The following is a 23,187-nucleotide window of genomic DNA, read 5'->3' as shown; positions in this document are numbered from 1 at the left end:
TGAAGCCTCAGAGAAATGGGTTTTCAGTTTGAGATTACACTGACTATAGTAGAATGGTTCTTGGGCTCACGGAGACTTACTATTAATAATGAGTGGATGAGAATTTTAATTTATACCATTTCTCACTCTTTGTTTGGGTGAGAAAAGGAATGTGGGTGGGATTTTGGTAACAGTAAAGTCCGTATTTCTCTCTTGCTGGCATTTTTGGGCGGACATAGAGGAGAGTGAGTTACATAGGGTGTTTAGAGCATCTTGTGGGGGCCAGAGGGACCAGATCATCATATTTTCTGGCTAATTGCTGAGAGATTTGTCTGGTTCTCCAGGGTGATCGCCTGCATCTAGATTCTCTGAACTCATTTCTAAAAAAAATTATGCTAAAGAGTAAAATGATAAATGCCCAATTGCCAGACTGTCTCCATGTTTTTAAGGAATCTTGTTATTTTATTTTTGCACTCCTTTTTGTGAACCACTGTAGCCTTCCCCAAAGCCATGAATGGACTGGTGGGCTTATTTGCTCAAATAATTACTGTGGGGTCATTTGCATTAAAGTGGAAGGCACATAGTTGCTCAGGAGAGGGAAAGGGTCTTAGAATATAAAACAAAATGAGGAGGAAAGTTTAATCAGCAGTTTAAGGTCAGAGGGAGAGTTATAATAGATTGTTGAACATGTTTCTGTTATTCAGTTTGGGAAAAGGTAAATTGAATCACTGCAAGATAATTGAGTCAGAAAGACCTAACACCTTGGAATCCCAGGCATGTGGGTTAGGGAGAGGCAATGAGTTACAGACTTAGGTTAGGCCAGAGAGTGTGCTACCAATTTTTGCTGCTCTCTGACATGGAATTATCCTTAGTGAAGTTAGACCTGTATAACTCTGTATGAGGGAGTGGGATTAATTGAAATCTCTGGTGTTCTCAAATTTTAGTACAGTAATTAAAGTCTAAATCAACCAAATTCCTCTAGAGACTTCATAGAGGCCTAGAGGAAGAGTCTTGTTACCAACTGAGAACAAAAGGATCTTGCTCTGGAACTTGAAGCAGAAGGATTTAAGCTAGACGTCATTCCCTAGTATCCTCTCAACCGGCACCATCCCCCGCCCCGCCCCCACCATCCCTAACCCACGAGGCATCCAGAAGTAAGGACTGTTGCTCTTTCTCACAACAGAGTGATCATGTCCTGACTATGTGATAACTTCTGATTTATAATCAGAGGTCATTCAAATTGGAAGGAATAGCTGTCTTTCTGGAGCTTGGGTTGGTATCTCCAGATTAGGGATAAATCCTGGTTGTACTGACTCTGTTACTAAATAAGTTTTGTTTTTCTGTAGTATTTTTTCCTTTTGGGGTGTCAGGAGAAGAGCGCTGGCAAGTAGATTTATGCCAAAGATGAAGAAAAGAACTTTAAGGGATTGGTGCTATAGAAAACGTGAGCTGGTTTTCCTGTCCTCTAAACCAGCCAAGTGGTAGTGGGTATTTATTTCTTACCTCTCATTTTTGTTATTCCTCTATTACTTACAACATATTTTTACAGAAATCTATATAGAAATGAATGGTTATGTATAAGTGAAAATGCCTTTTTTTTTTTTTTGGTGTAGGTGTTTTTGATATGTTTTTTATATACAGGGTGCACAAACAAAGCCCCGTTTTTATTACAAAATCTTTTACAAAATCATAAAGATTAATTCTGTAACAACAATAGCACACTCGAGCACACCATGTGACATTTTAGGTGAAATGTTCAAATTAAAACTATAAGTTATTACACCCATATGATTACCCTACCAACCACACTCAAGCAGGTCTTACTTCTGCTGGACTCTGTATGTCTTTTCCTTTTATTTCAGGCTTTCCCAAAGGTTTCTAATTGGCCTCCTTTGTTATCTCAGGGGTATTAATAAACACGTTTGTTTGATTTGGTTCTTGTCTTTCATGATGATACCACTGTGGGCATCCAACCTATTTTTACCTGGAATCAGATGATTTGAAGATCAGATTTTACTTACTTTCCTCCTACTCTCAAAGCACACAGGTTTTTTCTCTTCTTTCCTCTGGAGGTTGTCCCATCCTGTGGACACTGGTCTATGCAACCAGGAAGTACGGCCACACCAAGAAACTACACAAATGGGAGAAATTCTGCTTCATGCGGCTCTGCCTTGCCATCTGGCAACACTTCCATGGTGTACTGTTCATGTGCTGACGTGTTAAGTCCCCTGCCCTCAGAGAACCTCAGGTTCACAATACTCTGCCCTGATTTAAACACTGGGACACCCAAGATTTATAAAGTACTTGCAAAACTCAACACCAAAAAACAAATGACCAATTAAAAAATGGGCAAAGGAACTGAATAGACATGTCTCCAAAGAGGACATAAAGATAGCCAATAGACATATGAAAAGATGCTCAACATCACTAACCATCAGAGAAAGGCAAATAAAAACAACAACGAGATATATCTCACACCTTTCAGAATGGCCATCATCCATAAATCAAAAAACAATAAGTGCTGGCGAGGAGAAAAGAGAACCCTTTTGCACTGTTGGTGGGAATGCTGACTGTTCAGCCACTGTGGAAAGCAGTATGGAGATACGTCAAAAAATTAAAAATGGATCTGCCTTTTGACCCAGCAATCCCACTTCTGGGAATATAGCCAAAAGAACCCAAAAACACTAATTCGAGAGAACATAAGCACCCCTATATTCATTGCAGTGTTATTTACAATCACCAAGATATGGAAGCAGCCCAAATGTCCATCAATAGATGAGCGGATAAAACAACTGTGGGACATTTACGCAATTGAATTCTACTCAGCCATAAAAAACAAGAAAATTTTACCCTTTGCAATAGTATGGATGGACCTGGAGAACATTATGATAGGTGAAATAAGCCAGTCAGAGGAAGACAAATACCATTCATTCATATGTGGAATCTAACGGACAAACTGAACTGACAAGCAAAAGAAAGACAGACTCATAGATGGAGAACAGATGACAGCTAGTGTGGGGGCGAGGGGGGTTTAGGGGGTGGAGGGATTGAGCAAAAAGGAAAAAGGGCTCATGAACATGGACAACAGTGTGGTGACTGCTCGGGGGAGAGGAGTATATGGGGACTAAATGGTAATGGAAAAATATAATAAAGATGATATATTTCATTTAAAAAACTGAGAGAAAGTACAATGAGTGCTTGTAGATACTCTTGATTTTGAGCTGTGATTATGGAAATAAACTTCCCACTGCTTTATAATAGAGATATGTAAGATGGGGAGGGTCAAACTTGAAGAAAGGGAAACCAAGCACACAGTACTGTAATTAAGAACTCAGGCTTTAGAATTAAATAGACTTAGGTTTGAATCTAAACTTTACCAATTACTGCTGTGTAACCAGCTCACAATTACGTCATTATTATGTTTATGTGTCCTTCACACCTGGCCCTGGGCTACCTTTCCGGTCTCATCTACTGTCCCTTCCCTTCTCATTGTCTCCCCTCCCCCCTACCACCCAACACACATTTTAACCAGATAAAATTACCTGGGAGTTTGTTAGAAGTATAAATTCTGGCCCCATCCCAGCCATAATTATTAGAATTTGTACTTTATGAAGTGCACTTTTATGTTTAAAAAATGCAGATCTAAGCTACTTCCTAGAACTTTGATTCCTGGAAGAAACGATGTCACAGTTGGCTGCTGAGTATATGTGAATATCCTCTGGAAAAGTATGACACACTTTGTAATGTGAGGTATTCTTTGAATAATTCTTTGAGTTATTCCCAATTAAACTGTATCCAAAAGAAGAGGTCCTTGAGCAACTAGCTTTTTTGGTCTCTTCATTTCCAGCCCTTTGAAATTCATCCTGCTCCTTTCTCCTGATATTCTGGGAGTCTCCTACTGAATCCAGAGAAAGCCTCCTCACCAGGGAAGAGGTTAAGCAGACTCAGTCAAATGCCTTCTATGTATAATGAAAGATAGTGTTAGGTACAGGATGGGACATAGAAATTCAGAGACTCTCTGGATCTTAGGAACCTTTCCATTTAGTTGGAAAGACATTAAATGGAGTAAAACAATTTTATATCTTATATTTGGGTTGCCTTTTGTCACCTACCATCACCCTCCGAACCTTTGCAATAATTCTGTGATGTTGGTAGGAAGGGACTACTGGCTTGTTTTTTTGTTTGCTTGTTTGTTTGTTTAAGTCAGATCCAAAGATATTAAGAGATTTACCAATGTCATATGGCTCTTAAAGAGCTAGGATATGTATCCATGTTTTCCATCTCCACGTCCAGGTTTTTTTCTTCTTTTTAAAAATATTGTGGCACATCGCACCTTTTAATACCAAATTAATTTAAAATAAAGAAAAAACAGTATAGGTTTGCAACAGTGATTGTGGTGGTTAAGAGGAGAGAAATTATTTGACTGAGAGTCTGGTGAGGCTTCAATGAAGAAAGGGTTTAGCAGGCCTTTGAACAGTGAATAGAATTTATTTGGGCGGAGAAAGGGGATAGGCAATCCAAGAGGGATTGAAGGGAAAAGAGCACAAAGTCTATTCAAGGAATACTGATTAGACCAGTGTTCTTAAGCTATTTGGAATCTGATTGTTCCAGTCCAACGGAATGAAACATCTGAACTTCCTAGGTGTGGGAGTTACTGTTTAGGGTAGAGGAACCAGAGGGGTTTCTTCCTTTGGGGAGAGTGAGAGAGACAGGACTGTGGATACCTAACTGCTGGTAGCTAAAAGCAGGCGTTTCTGGGCTGGGTTGTGTTTTACAGACTACCACATTTACTTTTCAAAGGCATCCTGTGACTTGTTTGGGATAGTTGAGAGCAGCATCTCTCCCCTTAGGGAAATGTGGGTAGATGGTGTGCACTATTTTTCACAGAAAACTAGAGAACTTCAAAAAGTGGTCAAGATCAAGGTCAGTGAGAAGTGTGAGCATAAGAGCAGGGAACAAAACCTAGAAGCTTATAAAGGAGATTCTTCAACAGCCTCGAAGATCTGGATTGGTTTAGGCCTGAAAGGAAGTGGTAAGTTTCAAACGTTTAAAAAAGAAAAATCCCTACTGAGAAGGGATCTACTAGCCCTCTCACTAAGACCTGAACTTCTGCCGGGTCTGCCTTTGTGACGTGGCCCTGCCTTTGTGACGTGGCCCAGCCAGCCTCCGCCTTAGCTCAGTCCTTGGTAGGTGAGTCCCAAAGTCAGTAGCGCCGCGGAGGCGAAGCGGGACCATGACTGAGGTGCCCAGGGCCGTGGCTGAGGTGGCCGAGCCCAGTGGCGAATCCCAAGGCACTTTAGTTAAAACCCAGCAGCCCACGGAAAAAATCCTCGGGGCGCCGCCGAAGCGGGACACGCGCTTCGTACTTAGAGTGTCCGAGGTGTTGCTCAGAGCCATCACCTCCATCACCTCGCACAACGGGCTGACTCTGGCCACTCTCAAGAAGGAGATGGGACATGCTGGCTACCAAATGCGCAGGAAGTGCTGCCGCCGCTCCGGCGAAGCGCCCAAGTCTGATTTTAAGGGCACACTCATGAGGATCAGCAGCAACAACGGCTCCGGCTACTTCAGGGTCTGGAAGATTCCGAAGCCAAAGAGAAAGCCGGGACGCCCGAGGTTGGGGGAGGGCGTTTGGTCCCCGAGGAGGACCCCCGCGGGGCCGCGGGTTCCACGGAAGCGCCGCGTGCGTCGCCAGGCGGCCAAGAAGGCCAGGGAAATATGGAGACGGAATGCGAGGGCAGAGATCGCGGCGAGGAAGTCAAGACCAAGAGGCAAGAACCCGGTGCGTTCCAGAGCCAAGAAGGAAACCCGGACCAAGGTGACGGCCGGAAGGAGTAGACGGACCGTGAAGGAAGGCAGGCCTAGGACACTAGAGAAGAAGAAGCCAAGGGAAAAGAAGAAACAGGACCCCGAGAAGCCGGTAGAACGGACCATCCAGAGGTCACCCTCACTTAAAACTGACTCCAGGGCTGCTCGCCCAAAGGCTTCCACTAAATTTGAAAGCCCTCGGAATGCAGCTGGGAATCCTTAGTGTGGGAGCAACTTCCCTTCCTCCAGGCACAGATGCCTTTCCCCATAAGGCTCCAATTAGAGCAGCTTTCACTCTCATTGTAATGGAGAAACTATTCACAAGACCTTTCAAATCACCACAATTGCGTCTGTTTCCTCTTTGCCCGCTTGGGGGCGGTGGCGAAGGAGGGGTTGTTAAGGTGAGGCCCTGTAGTAGGGAGGGGCATGTGGGGAGAAAAGAGAAAAAGGAGTTGAGATTCTGTTCTTGCTACCGGACCCAGGAAAATGCCTTTCATAAAAAAAAAAAAAAAAAAAAAAAAAAAAAGGTAGAAGAAAACCAGCAATTTCAAGGGATTAGGCAGAAGTGTTAAATCAATGTTAAACAGCCTAGCAAATCCAAATTCAGTTTAGGGGAGAGGGCATGTGAGGTGAGAAGTAGGGGCATCATTTGGGCAAGAGAAGAATAGACTGCCTTTAAGTTGAGTGGTCCCAGGGACCCAAAGTATTCTTACCTAAATTCCTTTCAGGGAAAACGTTCCTTCTCCCAGAATTGATTGTAATGGCTTTCTAGTTTTTACCGTGAGTTGAGAATTTTAAAAATGTTTTATATGTTAATCTTCAGTTAAATGAGAATGTGTGAAGAAGCATCTAGCACAGGGATTGGCCCAGGGTAGGCGCTCATCACTGCAAGTTGTATGAATATAAATAACTCTTGATGGAGTGATGATGTGCTATAGCGGGAAACTACCGGATCAGTACTTAATGAGATCAGGATTCTAATCAAAGTTCTGCCACTCTGAACTTAGCTGAATTAGCACTTAACTATTCATGGTCTTGGTTTCCTTCTCTGTAAAAAGCTGGGATTGGACTAGGATGATTTTTTATTTTAAGCGTCAGTAAAATAAGGAGGATTTAAATATTACATATACTTTGATTGACAAAACTCAATAAGGGAATTATCAACTGGGAAAGTACCAACTCCTAGAGAGTAAACTACTAAGATTTACAGAATGCATATCAGAAATATAAGGAGATGGGGGAGGTCACATAATGAATAGCTAGTTCTTTTGCTTAATAAATATGTATTGAGCACTATATATCAAGCATGAAGCAAATGTATGATTCCTTTTAGTTCTGAATGCAGGAGTTAAGAATGATTCCTGGGGATGGATCCTGCAACTTTTGGTGTACAGGACAATGCTCCAGCTAACTGAGCCACCAAGCCAGGGCTGGGAGGGAAAGTGTTAGAACAGCGTTGGGAGCTTTTGCAGAGGACGCCTGACCAAGCTTTTCCCAGGCAAGTTAAATCTCCTATAAGGAGGAACTGAGCATGTGTATTTAAGACAACAAAAAAAGCTTACGTGATGCTGATATTCACCCTCTTGTACCCATAAATAAGAATCATTGCTTTAAGCCTTTGCAAAGCTGAGTAATAACAAAATGCTTGCAGTGTATCTCATCCGTAGATTAGCTGAACTTTGAAATTTTCTCCTGCTGTAATTAGGTTTATCATGTTCTTAAATTGCCTGTGAGTGGCAGGATAAAGCAAGCAGAATCAGAATAGGGAATCATCTGAAGGAATTAAAAAGTACAAGTTGGTTGTTACAAAATAGTCACAGGGATGTGGAATACAGCATAGGGAATCTAGTCAATAATATTGTAACAGCTATGTATGGTGCCAGGCTGGTACTGGATTTAGGAGGGGGATTGCTTCATAAATTATATAAATGTCTAACAACTACGCTATATACCTGAAACTATTATAAAGTAATATTGAATGTCAACTGTAATTGAAACATAAAAATTAAAAAGAATAGGGAGCCTTCTGAAAAGAGGCGGTGAGAAACACAGTTAGAACAAACTTAATCAAATGCTCTTATTATAGCCACATGTATTGCCCCTTTACGGTGCTGGATGCTTTTACCTAAAGACCAAATGGTCTAGAAAGCTTTTAGAATTAGAAAGCTTTTCCTCTAAGATAGGATGTTTGTATTATGATTTCTTCATTTAAGCAAACTTCATTCATTAGTAAGCTTACCGAATTAAGTCTCAGACCCTGACCTTACATAGCTAACAACAGTCACTTCAGATTATTTTTCATTAATAAGCTTTAGGGTGGTTGTACTTTGATAAAATAGAAGAAATAACCTTAACTCATTGGCAGGCTATCCAGATTATCTAGATCCTAATCCTAGCTGGGTACTTCAGTGAAAGGAATTCCCAAGAATAGCTAATCTCATCACTAGTGTTCACTATGACTAAGTGCCTACAAAATAATGGGCACTTTGCTGGGAATAAAGATGGGTAAAACATAATTCCCACTTTTCACTGCTCACATTCTAGTGGCAAATTTAGCTATTTAACTGTAGTGAGAGCAAATGGAACATCCATGACCTCCGTTCATTGCTTCTCTTTTATCTCAACTGCCTAGTACAATGATGATCAGAAAATCATTGGACTTTAATGTCGCAATGAACCCTAGATGCTCTCTAGCATCAAATATTCAATGGTTGTTGAAAAAATCAAGAGAAATACAAATGGCCTTTAAAAGTATGATAAAGGTAGAAATATACTCATGAGAAATGCATATTAATCAATCCAAAATGTTTGAAAACTTACTAAATTGGTGAGGCTGTGGGGAAGTCAGGCTCTCTCCTACAATGTTAAGTGGGAGTGTAAATCTGCCACCCCAACAGAAGGAATTCGGCTTTCCAAATTGCCAATGTAGATATCCTTTGACCCTGCAGAACCACACTTAGGAATTTATCTTTTAGATATTAATGCATTTGTGAAAAGACTCATGTTCAATGTATTTAGCACAGTAATGCATTAACAAAAAGAAAAAGGAAATAATCTAAATATCATGAGATTGGTTAAAGTGTGAAGCTTCCATCTGGTGAAATACCATGAAGCTATAAAAAGAGGGAGATTCTCAATGTATTGTTATGACAAGCTCCACAAGATACATTGAGTGAAAAAAAAAATCAAGACACATATACCAATAAAGGAAAATGTATCTCTTTTGTATAAAGAAACTCTGGAAAGATGCACAAAAAACTGGTTCTCTATTGTGAGGGGAAGATGATGGGAACTGTAGAGAAGACATAAGAATGAAACTCTTTACTATACCTTTTTTGTATTTGTTTTCAGAATCCTATAAATTGTGTCTTGCTCAAAAATAAGGTAGAAATTTCCACATAATTTTCAATTATAGCTTTTTCATTTATAAGGTGGTTTGTACTTTCACATGCATTATTTCATTTCACCTTTGCCCCAGCCTCTTAGATCTTAAGTGAAAAAAGCTAATGTTTAGAAAATGTACAATTTAGAAATTGACTTAACTGTAAATCCAGTGCTCTCTTCACTAGTTATAGATGTTGAATGGGGCCTCAACATCTACTCTAACTCCACAAGACATCTTTATTACGTAGGTGAAGGTCAGAAGTTTAGAATTTATTTCTACACTGAATGTTTTAATGATTTAGCAGTGGTTTCTTGTAGAGGAGTATGTTCTCAAATACAAGGGAGGGGGTTGTTTTCAAACATGTGAACATTTATTTCCATTTGTCAGTATTCTCAAAACAATAGAGCTCTCCTGTTCTTTCTCCTCCTCTGGGGAACTCTAACATGGCAAGGCTGTCTGGCTGGGCTGGAGGTCACTCCAGCCAAAACCTAAGTGCCTAGCAAAGACAGGAAGACATTGTTTGGGAAGTTAATATGGGGGCACCATGTCAGGAAAGGAGTTGGAAGAGAGAAACTGAAGACTGAGGTGGTGGGGGGTGGGGATGGGGGGTCAGCATGAAGCCTTGGATGAGCCTGGGAAACGCACTGGTAAGAAGGAAGTCGGGCTTTCCCACTGTCCACTGGAGCTGCCTGAGAGAACAGGCACCTCCATGAAAAATCACAGCTGTGTCTCTCCTCCCCCTTTTATCAATTCCTTCCCTCCTCCCCCATTTAGTTAGGGGAAAGACCAGACTTGTCAAATTTTACTCCGGGTGAGTAGGGGTGAGTGAGAGTGAACTGCAAGAAAGTAGGAAAACATAAGCAGCACAGAGGCAGGAGACAAAACAGTCTGGCGGCTGCTGGGAAGGCTGCAGAGGCTAAGCAACCCCTGGGCAGTAGGCGTGAAGCTCTTCAAGGCAACTCCCACGGAGGAAGAGCAAAGCCTTTGGGCTGCTCAAGGCCTGCAAAGCCGTTCCCTCTCCCTGTCCCAGTGAAGCTCCAGGGCTGGAAGGCCATGTCAGTGGGTCAGAGGCTGGTGGTTTCTCCATGCCAGCTTTCCATGTTTCTCCCATGCACACTACTTCTTACTCTATATTCTTGATAACCTGCCAGATGCCCAATCTTTCATCCTCCAAAGTGAATGCGACTGTTGGACCCTGTTCCTGCCTAACCCCATCTGTGTGCACCTCCTCCAGCTCTCCCTGAATCACCAATTATTGTGAATTTGCTTAGGAGGTCAATTCGCAGTCATCACCACCGCCTCAGGCTCCAGACTCAGCAGTCCAAGTGTCTAAGGGTTAATGTTTCAGGAGGGGCAGTGAGGGGGCTTGCACATGGCCACAGGACTTCCCCTAGAGCTCTCTCGTGTCCCCACTCTTTTGCAGCCTTTTTACCAGGACTGAAGAGCTGAGAATGGAGGGCAGAGTAAAGGACCAAGAGAAGAAATCAGTGACACAGCCAATACATCCTTTATTCAACAGATAGGGACCATAAGGAGCGTATTATAGATCCCTAAGGATACAGACGAAGGTCCCTCAAAGGGTAACCTGTGGGAAGTTCAAGTCCATCAGAGGGAAATAAGTTAGGCAATTGCTAGAAACCTGACAGGCACAGAATAGTTGGACTAGATGGCAAGAGGGCATATTATGCACCCCCACCCCCCAAACTTCCTGGAAAAGAGCACCTGGGCGCACAGAGTCAGGAGGCATGGCAGGAAAGTAGTGTAGAGCTCGCCTGAGGAACATGCTGAGTATGGGAACCATGGTCACAATATCCCAGGCTTGGAACAGCCAGTGCCGGGCACATAGTAAGCGCCCAAAAAATGGCTTGTAGAATTGGGACTAGTTCTCAGGAGCCCCAAGAGGCAAGAAGGGAATGAGTAAATCAAAATAGTGAAAAACAGAAAGACACTTTGGAAGCTGTATCAAAGGAAGAGGAGCATGTAGGTAATAAAGTAAAGGGCCTGAATATGACAATACCAGCAGCCGTGACCAAGTCCAGATACGAGAGAGGTGTAGAATGGTGAGATGGCAGCTGAGCTGCTCTAGCCAAGCCAAGAATTTGAGAAAAGAAGTGGGAAGTATAAGGAACAGACCCTGCTTTGTAGGCTTAAGGCTGACCAAAAAGAAACTAGATGAGAGAATAACTATGAGAGGAGGAGGACAGGGACTGGGAAGAACAAACACCCTCCGGAAGGTGTGGCATTTCCCAAACAAAACAAAATACCAAACCAAGCTAATCAAACTGAAAAAGAGAAGTGGGAGCTCAGAGTGAAAGAAAAGCTCCTCTTACTGGAAAAATGGAGGTGGAAACAGGAAGGGAAAGCAGGAGAGAGCCTGAGGTCTGGAGCTGAAGAAAGCAGTAGCCAAGCTCTTCTGCCTTACGGGAGAGTCCTGACCACCTCCCCTGAAGAGTTCACTCCAATGTTTTGGCCTTGAAGATCTCTTCAGAGGTGGCAGGTTTACAAATTTCATTTCAATTTGTCCTCAGCCTGAATTGGAGAGAATCTTTAAAGTTGGAGAATGCATTTTTTTTTTTTTTAACATAGCTGCCTTAATTGGTTACAACCTCTACCTAGTGAAGAGTCTGAGTTCAAATCTCACTTGAGTCATCACATCTTACTAAACGAGCCTGGTTCCCTCTTGTGTTCTGGGGACTCCCTGGTGCTCCTGCTGCCAAATCATGAGTAGGCCAAACCATGGTTAGAAATTCCTTGCACAGCACCTTATTGTTCTGCAATGCATTGTGAAGTTGGAAAACTTGGGTTCTTAAGGGCTTCTAACAGTCGGACTTACTCCCTACCTCTGTGCTAAATGCCCACCCTGCCCACCTCCAGGGCAACTATTAGATCTGGAAAATGACCACATAACTAGCAAAGGAGGACCATTTCCTTGGATGTCAGTTTTTCAGTTTTACACTGGATTTCCCTTCTTTGATGTGTCTGCTCCTTTTTGTCCTTTCAGATTTCTGGACCCACAAATCCTCAGTGCCCATTTTAGAAGCTCCAGCTCCAATCACAGCAGCTTGGTAGTTGCCTCACCGTTTTCTGAAATTGGTGCTTGAGCCAGTCCTTTCACTGAGTGAAGAGTAGGGGGAGACCCTGGGACTCAGGAGGAACAGAACCGAAAAGCTACTAGCCTAGCAAGGTTGCAGAAAATCAACCTGATCACAGGTGTAAAGATTTCCTTTCTCCCCGTTTAAAGAGGGTGAGGTTCCACTGACTGAAATGGAATTTCAATCTCTAGGCCAGTGGTTCTCAAGTATTTGCATATCTCAGAGTTCCAGGAAGGCAGGTTAAAAGACTGATTGCTAGGCTTCACCCTCACAGTTTCTGATTCAATTTGTCTGTGTAGAGCCTGAGCATTTGCATTTCTGAAACAAGTTCCCAGGCGATGTTGATGCTGTTAGTCCAAAGACCACACATTTTGAGAGCTCGGCCCCGTAGAGCGCTCCGTGGGAAATAAATTTTGCCAGCTTGGGTTCTCAAAGGGGTCTAAGGGAATAGGTTTCACTTTTCTGTTATTGCCCAGCCCCATTTACCCCCATGCAGAGATGGAAAGAACCTATCTTCTAGCACCTGTGGTTCTGAGGCAAGGCTCACCTTGCCCTTGATAGAAATAGGAAACAGTGACTTAATTGCAGGATTGCTGGAAAGGGAAGGACTTTGTCCCAATTTATCACCCTTTCAGTTCTCTAAAGGCGTAACATCATTTTAACAGGGGAAAAGCTTTTCCTCCCACTTTGACTATCAGAACTAACACTTAAAATGTAAATAGATCTGGGTAAAGCTAACACTTTGAGTCACATTCTCCTGTGTAAGGGATTCTTTACAGAGATCCTCTGATGGGATGAAAAAGGGAACATACTTGGGCCTTGAATAGAGCAGAGGCAGCACGGAGGGGAAAAGGCAACAGATTCCTTATGGGACTTCTCTATTTTACATTTTGCCCAGAGAGAACACAGACATTTTTTATTTAATGTAGGTAGGATGGACATGTGGCAGAGGGAGTTGGGAGAAAGATGGGAGTTTGAGGCTGATTCCTGTGGGAAGAATCATTCAAATCTATTCACCCATCCAATGGCTGTTGTTTATTTTATTTTTTTATCCAAGGGAAATGGTGTTGGACCGAGGTAGAGAAGACAATGGTACACCAGAAATGACCTAGAAGGATGCCCCTTCTGGAGAAGGCCATTAGACGCCATGATGCCTTTCAGTTGTGCACTATGACTGCATCTTCACTTCAGGGGCTTCACTTTCTATCCTTACAATTACTAAAACAGATCAAAGGCTGGAGGGTAATCTCTGATTATTAAGAGGTGTGATCTGATAGTACGGAGAGTAGTCTCCTACAAGTCTTTAAAACAAAGTTTGTGAGGAGCTGGGTTTGTCAGCATAGCTTTTGAAAAAATATATAAACTAGACTGTAAGCAATACCCTCTAGTCATTAAAGACCAGACTCTATCTTTATACCCTACTGCCTCTGGTATCTTATTCATTAAACTATTAACTGACCCTTGCCTTGTAATTCTTCACACATATATATAATGACCATATTGGGTCAGGGTAGCTCCCTTTCTTTGACTCCCTTTCTTTGACTCAGTATGAAAAACTGAGTGAATAGTTAATGTTTGTTTGTTTTTTAAATGAGTTCCTGGTTTTTATCAGAGTCTAAACATACATGTGCAGCTGTCTTGATCTCAGTGATCCAAAACAGGTTTTGAACCATTGCTTAATATAGCTGATTTGCATGAATGAATGAGGCATAGTGGGAAGGTAAGAGAAATGGCATAGTCCAGTTTTACCACTGGAATGCAGTACTTTCCTATTCTTTGGGGCATTTCCTAACACTGATCCTAAAATACTCCTGTCTCTGAGGACCTGGGACTGCCTTACAAAGGGCTGGTCGTTTTGCTCTATTCGTAGGAACATAAACAAGAGAAGTGCATTCCAGGCAAAGGAACGACTGCTCTGAGTGCAGAAGGAAGGCAGGGACTGGGTTGATCAAGTCATATCCACTCTAAGACATCCATTCAGCAAAGTGGCCCTATTTCCAGCTCCTTTTGGGTCCAGGACTCTGAGGAGCCATGATTCACCCCATTTTCCTAAGCAAATGCCTATTAAACAAGATGGTTGCACCTCACTTCCTTCTTTCCTCTCTGGTTAATTCCACCAACTGCAGTTAAAAAATTAGTGTGTTAAGGAAAAACCAGAATCTAAGCATTAAAGAGAAAATACCCACTTTTACCCTCTTTACTCCTCTCCCTCCCTAACCCTAAACTGTTCTTGCATACAAGATAATTTTTAAATTATAAGATCGGTATTAACACATGATCAATAAAGAGAAACAATGACCAACTCACCAACTAACAGATGCTAGAATACTTATGCAAGTCCTGGAGTTAAGACTCTTAGTGTACACACCTTTCCAGATTTGTGAGGAAAATCAAATGGAAAGCTCATTACCTTGCATCAGCTGAAAAGCTAAACCACAGCCATTTCCCCTGAAGTTCTGTTTCAGAGAAGAAGAGATCCTCAAGAATAACTGTCCCCTTGATGAGGCAATCAAAGTCAAACAAGAATAATGACAACAACCTGTAAACACTGTGATTCCTGCCCTAATTTCCCAACACTTACAACAAGACCAGATACAAAAACAAAAAAAATCACTCAGCACAGAGCTCTATATGCATTTTGCTTGAATGCAAAAAGAACAGCTCACCTCACAGATGATGCTTCATGCTCTCTCTACCCAGGGAAATAGAATCTATGGACCAAAGATTGAGACCTAAACATGTATGTGCAGCTGTCTTGATCTCAGTGACATTCAAGAAGGCTTTATACTTCAATTCCCACAATATGACCCATCACTTAACCCTTTCCACTAGGCTCCCTTAATTGCTCAGCTTACTTCCTCTCTTGAAACAAAATAAAACCCCATACAATCCCCACTACCCTCATCACCAGAACACAGCCCCTAGAAAATTTAGTTTTTACAGTTTGCACTTTGCATGCTCTCTTCAAAAACCCTGTACACAGATACACACAGACACATAAAGACACAATCAAGAGAAGAGGGGACTGTCCAAGCGGAAAAGTTTTTTCTTCTGTGTGAGTCTGGATTACTTGGGGGTATATAAGGTCCATCCCGTAGCATGGTAGTATGATCTCTTAGCTGGATATATGTATGTGCAGGATAAAGGGAGTAGAAATAAGGGGTGAAAAGGTTATTGTTCCTATTTTTGGGCAGGTGAGGTGAGAGGTGTGGATGTCTATTTGGATGATGGGGTAAAGGTGATGGACCCGCACAGGAATGCGATCTACCCCTCCGCTTTCATTTGGATAAAAAATGAGGGCTTTTTCTTTTTTCCTCATTACTCTAACCTAGTGTTCACTAGAGTGTTCGTTGGAGTCACCAGTTCTGTGGGATGTCAGATAGAAAGAACAATGAGGTCAAATACAGTTAGGAAACACTGCAGTAAGAGACTTAACAATTTGCTCTACTGCATAAATTTTCAGAGCCTTTAATATGCCAACATGGTCTCTCTCTCTCTCTCCCCATATATATAGACATATATATAAAGAGAATATAACAGTTATGATATACAATGGTGATACTCAAAATATTTAACAACTGGTATGGCACAGGCTCCAACCAATCAGAATGGATCTCAGCCATAAACCACTGGTACCACTACCCTTGAGAATGGGCTCAGGCTGAATTTCAGCCCATGTACTAAGCACTGTTTCCCAAAAGTTTTGCCCAAAGAATTCTATTTTATGTGGTATCTCATAGAACTGGTGAGGAATGCTCTCGCCAATGCTGGAACCTCATCTTTAGGGATAAGGCCAAGGCTCATGATCCTGGCACTGGGGACAGGAGAGGGGCAGCTCTGGCAGAGACTCCTGGTAGCACCAGCTGATAGATGTGAGCACAGCTACAGCAGAAAACAGATTTCAAAAGATGGATGTCCCTCTGTCCCAGCTGCTCCGGGGACTTTGTCCCTGGTGGGTGAGCAGGTGCCTGTCCAGGTGATGTTTACGGCCAAAGCTCTTCTCACAGCGAGGGCACTGGAAGGGCTTCTCCCCAGTATGGGTCAGCCAGTGTCTCACCAGGTGGTGCCGTCGGCCAAAGCTCTTCCCACACTCAGTGCACACGTGGCACTTTGGAACCGGTGGGGCACGCTGCCGTTTCCTAGCCCCAGGGCTCTCTCCAACCTCTTGGCCTTTGCAGGATTTGCCTTCTGCATGCACTCTCTGGTGGCTGGCCAGATGGGAATTGCATCGGAAATTCTTGCCACATTCAGGGCACCTGCTGGGCTTGTCATGTAGGTGGGTTTTCTGATGCCGGATTAGGTGATGTCTTCGTCCAAAGCTCTTCTCACACTTGAGGCAGCTGTAGGGCCTCTCCCCAGTGTGAGTTTGCTGGTGTCTGGCAAGATGGGAGCCCCACACAAACTGTTTCCCACACTGGGGGCATGTGTGTGGTCTTAACAGGGAATCCATCTCTGTGCTACACAGAAGACTTGAGAAGCTATCTTCCTGAAGAAAAGGTGGGCCCAGGAGCATTCCTCTGGAGTTTCTGGGCACGGAATCCCAGCTCTCCTCCTGCTCCGGGTTCCAGAGAACAGTATCTTCGGACACACTAGATAACATTCTGGGAGGTTCTGCTTCTAGTTCAGGGGTATCCCCCTCATGCTCACTTCCATCTCCTGTGGAGAAGGGGAAATACCGACCCCAAGAGGGGAGTCACCAGAGAGTACCTCAGAACCCAAGCCACAGGTGAGGTTGTACGATGTCTGTTAGGGCCTAAACCTTACCCAGCAAGGGCTGAGAGAAGAGATTTTAACGTTGTACAAGACAAGGCAAGGGGTGTAGAAGTTAAAAGCCTAGGCTTAGGAGACAGACTGCCTAATTTTAAATCTCAGCGGTCCTACTTAGTTTCTGTTAGCCTTCATTTCTCCTGAAAAATGGAAGTGAGTATAAGATAGATAGCATAGTACCTGCATTTGGTAAGCACTTAGTAAACGGTCTATGCTATTGTGATTTATTACCATCATTTATTTACCACTCTGTTTTTACCATTAATTACCATCTTCCTGTCTAAGCATAAATGGAGAGAGTTAAGGAATGTGCTGGCTGGCCCCTGTCAGCAATACTAGAGACACTGTGGAAGGCATTTCTGCAATAGGTGGGCGTTGAACAACAACAACATCAACAGTAACAACAACAGCAGCTAAGGTTTATTGCATGCTTGTCACATATCTGGTACTATCCCGCTATGTTACGGTATTTAAATCTCACAATAATTTACAGATGGGGAACTCAAAGAGAGGTTACTTACTTTTCCAAGGTCCCAAACGTATGGTCCTGATTTCAAATCCACAAAGTTTGGCTCTAGAGCCTCCCCTCTATACCATTCTGCTCTACTGGCTTGCTCTTTGAAGGAAAAGATCTCTAAACCTTTTAGCTCTGCAACTCTCTGAGGCAGAGGAGGGACTAGAGGGACACATAATGACGACATTCCAAGAGGGGTGAAGGCCGTGGCTGAAAGTCCACTCTAGGATCTTACCTGTATATGTGACCCTGAGGATGTCCCTCTCCTCTAAGTCCTGTGGGTCAGGGACCCATTGTTCTTCCCCTCCCTCTAGTTGAGAAAGCATGTCCAGCTTGGGAATCGGAAATCCTGTCATGGGAAAGGGAAACAGGCATGTCAGTTAGTACAACAGTAATTCTATATTTCTGAACAAAAGCTGTTGCCTATATTATTCCTTACAACTCTAGATAAAAGGCGGCCAGATACAAGCCTTTCCCTCATCTCCTCCCATTTCTTAAGTCCCTCTTCTTTTCTCTAGAAAATCATTCCCTCTTCCCCAATGTGTATGTTCTCTCCCACTTATATTTCAAATACTTCCAGTCCAACTGTCCTTTCTGGTCATAACTTCATTTAAGTAGCTCCAATGCAGCTGGTCCCTCCCTTCCCCCTGGCCCCCACCCCCACTCCAGCACTCCCATCTTTCCCTAGATGGTTTCTGAGTTTCCAAGGACTCAGTTCCACCTTTCAGATGTCCTTCTCTCTGCTTTGTAAGAAAGAACCTGCCAATTCCCAACAAGAAGAGCCTAAAATTCTTTTCCTCATAATTTAGCATTATTTTGCTGTTGTCTTTAAAAAATGATACCTTACTTCCATTCTCTTTGGATTAGCCCTAGTGCTCTTTCTCTGGTGGAAGGATAAATAAATTCCCTGACAAGCAAAGAACGCTAGACAGACACTATCCAACAGCCCTAGAGCACACAGCTCCATCCTCCCAGAGTACAATCTTTCAGTGGCTTGTGAAAGTCATTCTTACTTAGAGAGACCACTATCCCACAGTTTTCCTGCATGACATATTCTCCATAAAAGTCTGTCTGAGAAGGGTCCAGGCTCCGCCACTCCTCCTGAGAGAAGCACAGTGACACATCCTTGATGGTTACCAAGCCCTGAAACAAAATATACCATCATCTGTCACCAGCTGTCCCTTAAGGAAAATGTGATCCAAATATAAAAGACTGGGGAAGTAGAAGAGAGAGGGCAAGAGAAGATCTAGAAAAAGAATTGCCCAGGCATTCCTGGGTAGGGCACACCGTTTTGGTGAAGGGAAAATGAGGAGAGGGGTAAAGGTAATGGTCAGTGACTGAGTGAGGACAGTGTTTCTAGAAGAGTTTCTAGAAGTGGGACCAGAAGAAGTCAGGAACACCAGAAACTAATTTCTCTCACTGTTTAATGACAGGTGTCTGCCCAGTCTCTCCTCACTGGCCTTATTATTTCCATTGAAGAAGTTATGTGCTATCTTCTCCTCCCTCCACGTGACCATTCCTCTTCTATCAGCACAAAAGATATAGATAAAACATTCTCCCCCACCCTTGCCATCATACTATGTCCTTATCTTCTGAGGCAGCACAGTATGGTGTTGAGGAGTCTAGATTCTGGAGCCACATGATTCCTAGCTCTGCTATTTATTAGCATTATGGCCTTACACAAGTGCCTTAATCTCTTCCTACCCTTTTCCATAAATGTCCCACTATCTACCCAATCCTGTCTACTTTATGCTCTTCCAAGCTTCCTTCAAGCTCTCTTTTCCTAATCTTTAGAGATTTATTTTTGAAAGGATATTAATGAATTGTTCTCAAAATCCTCCTGTGGATAGCACAGGCATCTATTTAAAACAAAACAAAAAAATCCCCCTAACTTCTAGGAATTCCCCTCTTCTTGTTATGCCTCCATTCATTTTTTTAATATTATGAGGCCCTCCTTGGAAAGGGATAGAATCTGTTCAGTTATAGGATGAAGACACTATCAGTGACCATGTGAAATAATAAATCAGTGGGATGATGCTAAGGCTAAGAAAGGCAGCAGTGATGAGACCCTGGGAGAGGCGAAGGGAAGCACACAGCCCACCTGTGATCCGGCTGCAAGAAGTGCAGCTGCCATCTCCCAGTCTCCGGTGCTCCCCTCCTGGGGAATGGCAGGAGCCCAGGGAGCCGACTGAGCTGGTGAGGGGAGGAAGGAACCATTAGAGGTGTACCACCCATAAGAGCCTGGGCCCCATTTTAGCGGGGCTTAAGAGTCACAGTTTTTCCTATCCATATAGGCCCATTGGTAAAACTCAAACGCAGAAATATAGTAAAAGAGACCTTCACTCAAAATGTTCTGTGAGGGCATTGAGCAGTTTTTAGCAGAGGTTTTCATCCATCTCTACTAGACTAGCCCTGGCTGGTGTGGCTCAACGGATTGAGAGCCAGCCTGCGAACCAAAGCGTCTTCTAGACTAGCTGTGGTTTGAATTTATATTATGTGAATGTAATTGCCATCATGTAAAGAGCATCTTACTGGGTGTGTTCTCCACCAGTAATCATTTCTGTTGTCAATTCCTTGGCCTCCCATATTCAATACAACTAAGATGCACTTGCATCATGTAGAAGTAGTGATTATACAAGAAATGGGAGTAGCCCAGTTACATGGCTTGCAGAATCCAGGACCTCCTTATATTCCTATGGCCAGGGTCAAGGAATAATGGACCAGTTTTGTTATTGATTATGCTGTTCAGTCTATAGCAATTTGGGGATTTTAGACTCTACTTTTTGAACAGAGATTAGGAGACTACTCTCTGCACTGTGCTTCCCACACACACGCCCTCCAGGCTCTCACCCTTTTCCTGAAGTGAGTGTGGCTCTTCTTCAAGGTCACAGCACAGGTGTTCCAGTGGCCCTGGTGCTGTTCTCCACGGCCCCTCTTCTTGGCTTCCCCTTTCCAGCTGGGGCTCTGCTCCATCCAACTGGACATTCATCGACTCCCATCCTGTCCCCAGGGCTGCTGTCTGTTCTGAAAGCATTTTTGCTGCGAACCCAAATTGTGACCTGGAACAAATTCATATTAGCTATTCCCATGAAAATGGAAAGGGCTGATATTCCTAAGGGAGTTAGGGAGAACAGCCAAGGTATAAAGATGAAACTGGATAAAAGGAGCTTGATGGAAGATGAACTTAAAAAGCTTGATGTATTCCAACCAACTGAGCCTGAGCCAAGCTTCTTGGAGGAGCTAAGAAATGAACAGGTGCTACAAAGCAAAGTCACTAATGGTTACTTTGGTAACCTCATGGTAGGAACAAATATTGATGAAGGCTAGAAGAACTTCATTTTTTTAAAAAAAGAAACAATACTGGAAATTCAAAAGCTATCCATTAATTCCAACCACTGAAAATACAATAAAGTAAGCAATCTGGAAAAATGCAGGAAGGATTGCACTCAGACTACACTCACTGAAAATGGATGTAATCACGTAAGATTTTCTGCCACAACTTCCATTCTCATTGATTAATTTAGAATGGAATAATTACCATAAGTAGATGTCCTAGCCAAAGGGTGTGTGTGTCAAGAGCACGTTTGTATCTTCCTTGGAAGAAAAGGATGGGAAATATGACCACCGTGGAAAAGTTAAAAATGATGGACAGTTTCATCTTGTCTAAGGAAGAAGGCTGATGAATGACACTACCAATGAATAAAAAGAGATGTTTTCTCTTTATACAAATCTCTTCTTTTGATTCCAAGAGAAGAAATTTGATTTGATGAAAAAAATTCTTAATAATAATCTGCAGTGCACAGGACCAGGTTTATGAGCTATTGATTTCTCTGGACATCTTAAAGGCAGGTTCCACTTGTGTTGTGATATAAGTCTTGCTGCCTTATGGCAGAGAAACAGTCTCTGCAACTGTCCAGACTCCCCTTCTCCTAGGCAGAACCTTGGTAACTATTCTGGCTCACTCACATTCACCCAATAACAGTTACAAGAACCCAGAAGCCCAGGATGAGTAATAACAGATATAAAGTTGTTCATTTCTCTTTGACGAAAGAGGTAGATAGGAACCCTAAGCCCAATGCACAGGAAGGGAAAATTCCCCTTTCATCCCAGAAGCCCAAAGATGCCCCAGTGCCCCACGGGAGCATCCTGGACTGATTCCCAGTTTAGAAAGTTTCTTTCTCAGAGACTTCTCATGAGAAAGTAAAATTCCCGATAAAGCAAGAAAGGAAAAGTTTCATTTTGGTTCTCTCCTCTGAATTCTGGCCTCTGTATTGGCCTCACTTTTAAAATAGAAGGCACCAACTCCCCCTCTTCACCAGAGGTCTTCCTTGTTCTCTAACTCCCTTCACAAATCCCCCCTCGGGACTTCACCTCTAGCTAAACATCTGGACACCCGTCTCAAACCCACTTCTCCATCTCCCCCGCAGCAGAGTCCCTTGATGGGAGGCCTGTCTCCGCAGAGCCCCCTGGGCCAGCGGTGAGCCTCTCCAGACAACTGACAGAAAACCCGTGAAGTGCTGGCAAGAAAATCTCAGCACAGGAGGGAGGGGGTGGGTCCTTGTCCTCAGACTGCATCTCCTAAGATGTTCGCTCTCTCAGAGCCTGCGTCTGGGCAGTTACGGTGTCACCCTTAACCTGGTTTCTCCCGGTCACAGGGTGATTCCAGGCCTACTGGAGTCGGGTTCTAGGGCTTTCATATCCTCCTTTTCCTTACATATCTGGGGGTTAGGGAGGCGGCACCTGCAGAAGTTAGTTTTTGCAGCCAGTGCTGCTGGACAGAGAAAGGGCCATGGTATTGAAATAAGTAGCCCAAGGGCACAGGGACTGGTGGCGCTCGGTCAGAAAAGCCTGGCCCCTACCCCGGGTGGGGCGTGGGCGGGATGGGCGCCTGCTGCGGGGTAAGGTTGCTTCTTCCCTCCTTCTTGTCACAGTGCCCCTGGAGAGCGTCAGATTTCAGAGTATCCGAGACGGGCAAAGCTGGAGCAGGGGAAGTGAGGTCAGAAAACAGGTTTCCCGTGAACTGGGGCATGAGCAAGTGAAGAGAAAGGGGCCATGGGGTAACCTGTGCGCGAGTGACAGCGGCGGGAACCCACAGGTCTGGCAGCAAAGACGGGGACTAGGCAGACAGGGAGACGGGGCGGGCAAACATGTCAGCGGGGCCGACCCCAGGGAAAGGCAGCGACCCGGAGGCCGCGTCGATTTTCCTCCCCGCCCCCACGGGCGACCGGGCCCCCCAACCCGCCGCCCCAGGAAGCCGGGCGTCCCTCCCTGCAGCCGTGACTCCCTCCGGCCCGTCCCCACTCACCCCAGTCGGCTTGGCCTACGGCCCGGTGCCTCCCTCCTGGGCGCCGCCTGCCCCTCCCCTCCGCCCTTCGCTTCGTCGGAGCCGGCAGCCGCGGAGCCAGCGACAGGCGGAGACGGCGGCCCGGCGGGCGCGGGCGGGGCGGGCACAGGAAATCCCCGCCCGCTTCCGGGGCTCGGCGGCCGCGGCGGCCGCGGCGCGGGGAGTGGGAGGGGGGCCCCAGACTTCGGCGCCCAGCGCCGAGCGCCCGAGGGGCACCGCCCCCCAGGGACGCCTCAAGCTCAGGCGTCCCGGTCCCGGTCCCGGCCCCGGCCTGCCGTGGCCTCTGGCCCGCGCTCGC

The 23,187-nt window shown here is 44.2% G+C and overlaps 2 protein-coding genes across 4 annotated transcripts; one reads left to right on the top strand and one right to left on the bottom strand.

Annotated features, from left to right (window-relative positions):
• The first annotated feature begins 5,212 nt into the window (after positions 1–5,212).
• LOC129084887 (testis-specific H1 histone) lies at positions 5,213–6,010 on the top strand. The gene has a single exon (XM_054591177.1). The coding sequence runs from the start codon at positions 5,213–5,215 to the stop codon at positions 6,008–6,010; it is 798 nt and encodes a 265-aa protein (XP_054447152.1).
• Positions 6,011–11,765: 5,755 nt separating this feature from the next.
• ZNF641 (zinc finger protein 641) lies at positions 11,766–22,975 on the bottom strand. Of its 3 annotated transcripts, XM_054591176.1 has the most exons (6): positions 22,851–22,975; positions 20,396–20,604; positions 19,647–19,738; positions 18,559–18,688; positions 17,781–17,894; positions 11,766–16,920 (listed from the first exon to the last, which is right to left on the bottom strand). In XM_054591176.1, the coding sequence occupies exons 2-6, from the start codon at positions 20,577–20,579 to the stop codon at positions 16,166–16,168; spliced, it is 1,275 nt and encodes a 424-aa protein (XP_054447151.1). In that variant the 5' UTR covers positions 20,580–20,604; positions 22,851–22,975; the 3' UTR covers positions 11,766–16,165. The 3 variants fall into 3 exon arrangements, with proteins under 3 accessions (XP_054447151.1, XP_054447150.1, XP_054447149.1); XM_054591175.1 differs by lacking the exon at positions 18,559–18,688 and having other exon boundaries at positions 19,647–19,733; positions 22,851–22,935; XM_054591174.1 differs by lacking the exon at positions 22,851–22,975 and having other exon boundaries at positions 19,647–19,733; positions 20,396–20,596.
• Between the last annotated feature and the right edge of the window lie 212 nt (positions 22,976–23,187).

The sequence above is a fragment of the Pteronotus mesoamericanus genome, unplaced genomic scaffold (assembly GCF_021234165.1).
Source record: "Pteronotus mesoamericanus isolate MK-2021 breed Mesoamerican mustached bat unplaced genomic scaffold, CSHL_Meso_final scaffold_21, whole genome shotgun sequence".
In the NCBI taxonomy this organism is placed as follows: domain Eukaryota; kingdom Metazoa; phylum Chordata; class Mammalia; order Chiroptera; family Mormoopidae; genus Pteronotus; species Pteronotus mesoamericanus.
The sequence above is the reverse complement of the archived record's forward strand: the minus strand, read 5'-3'. Positions and strand labels throughout refer to the sequence as shown.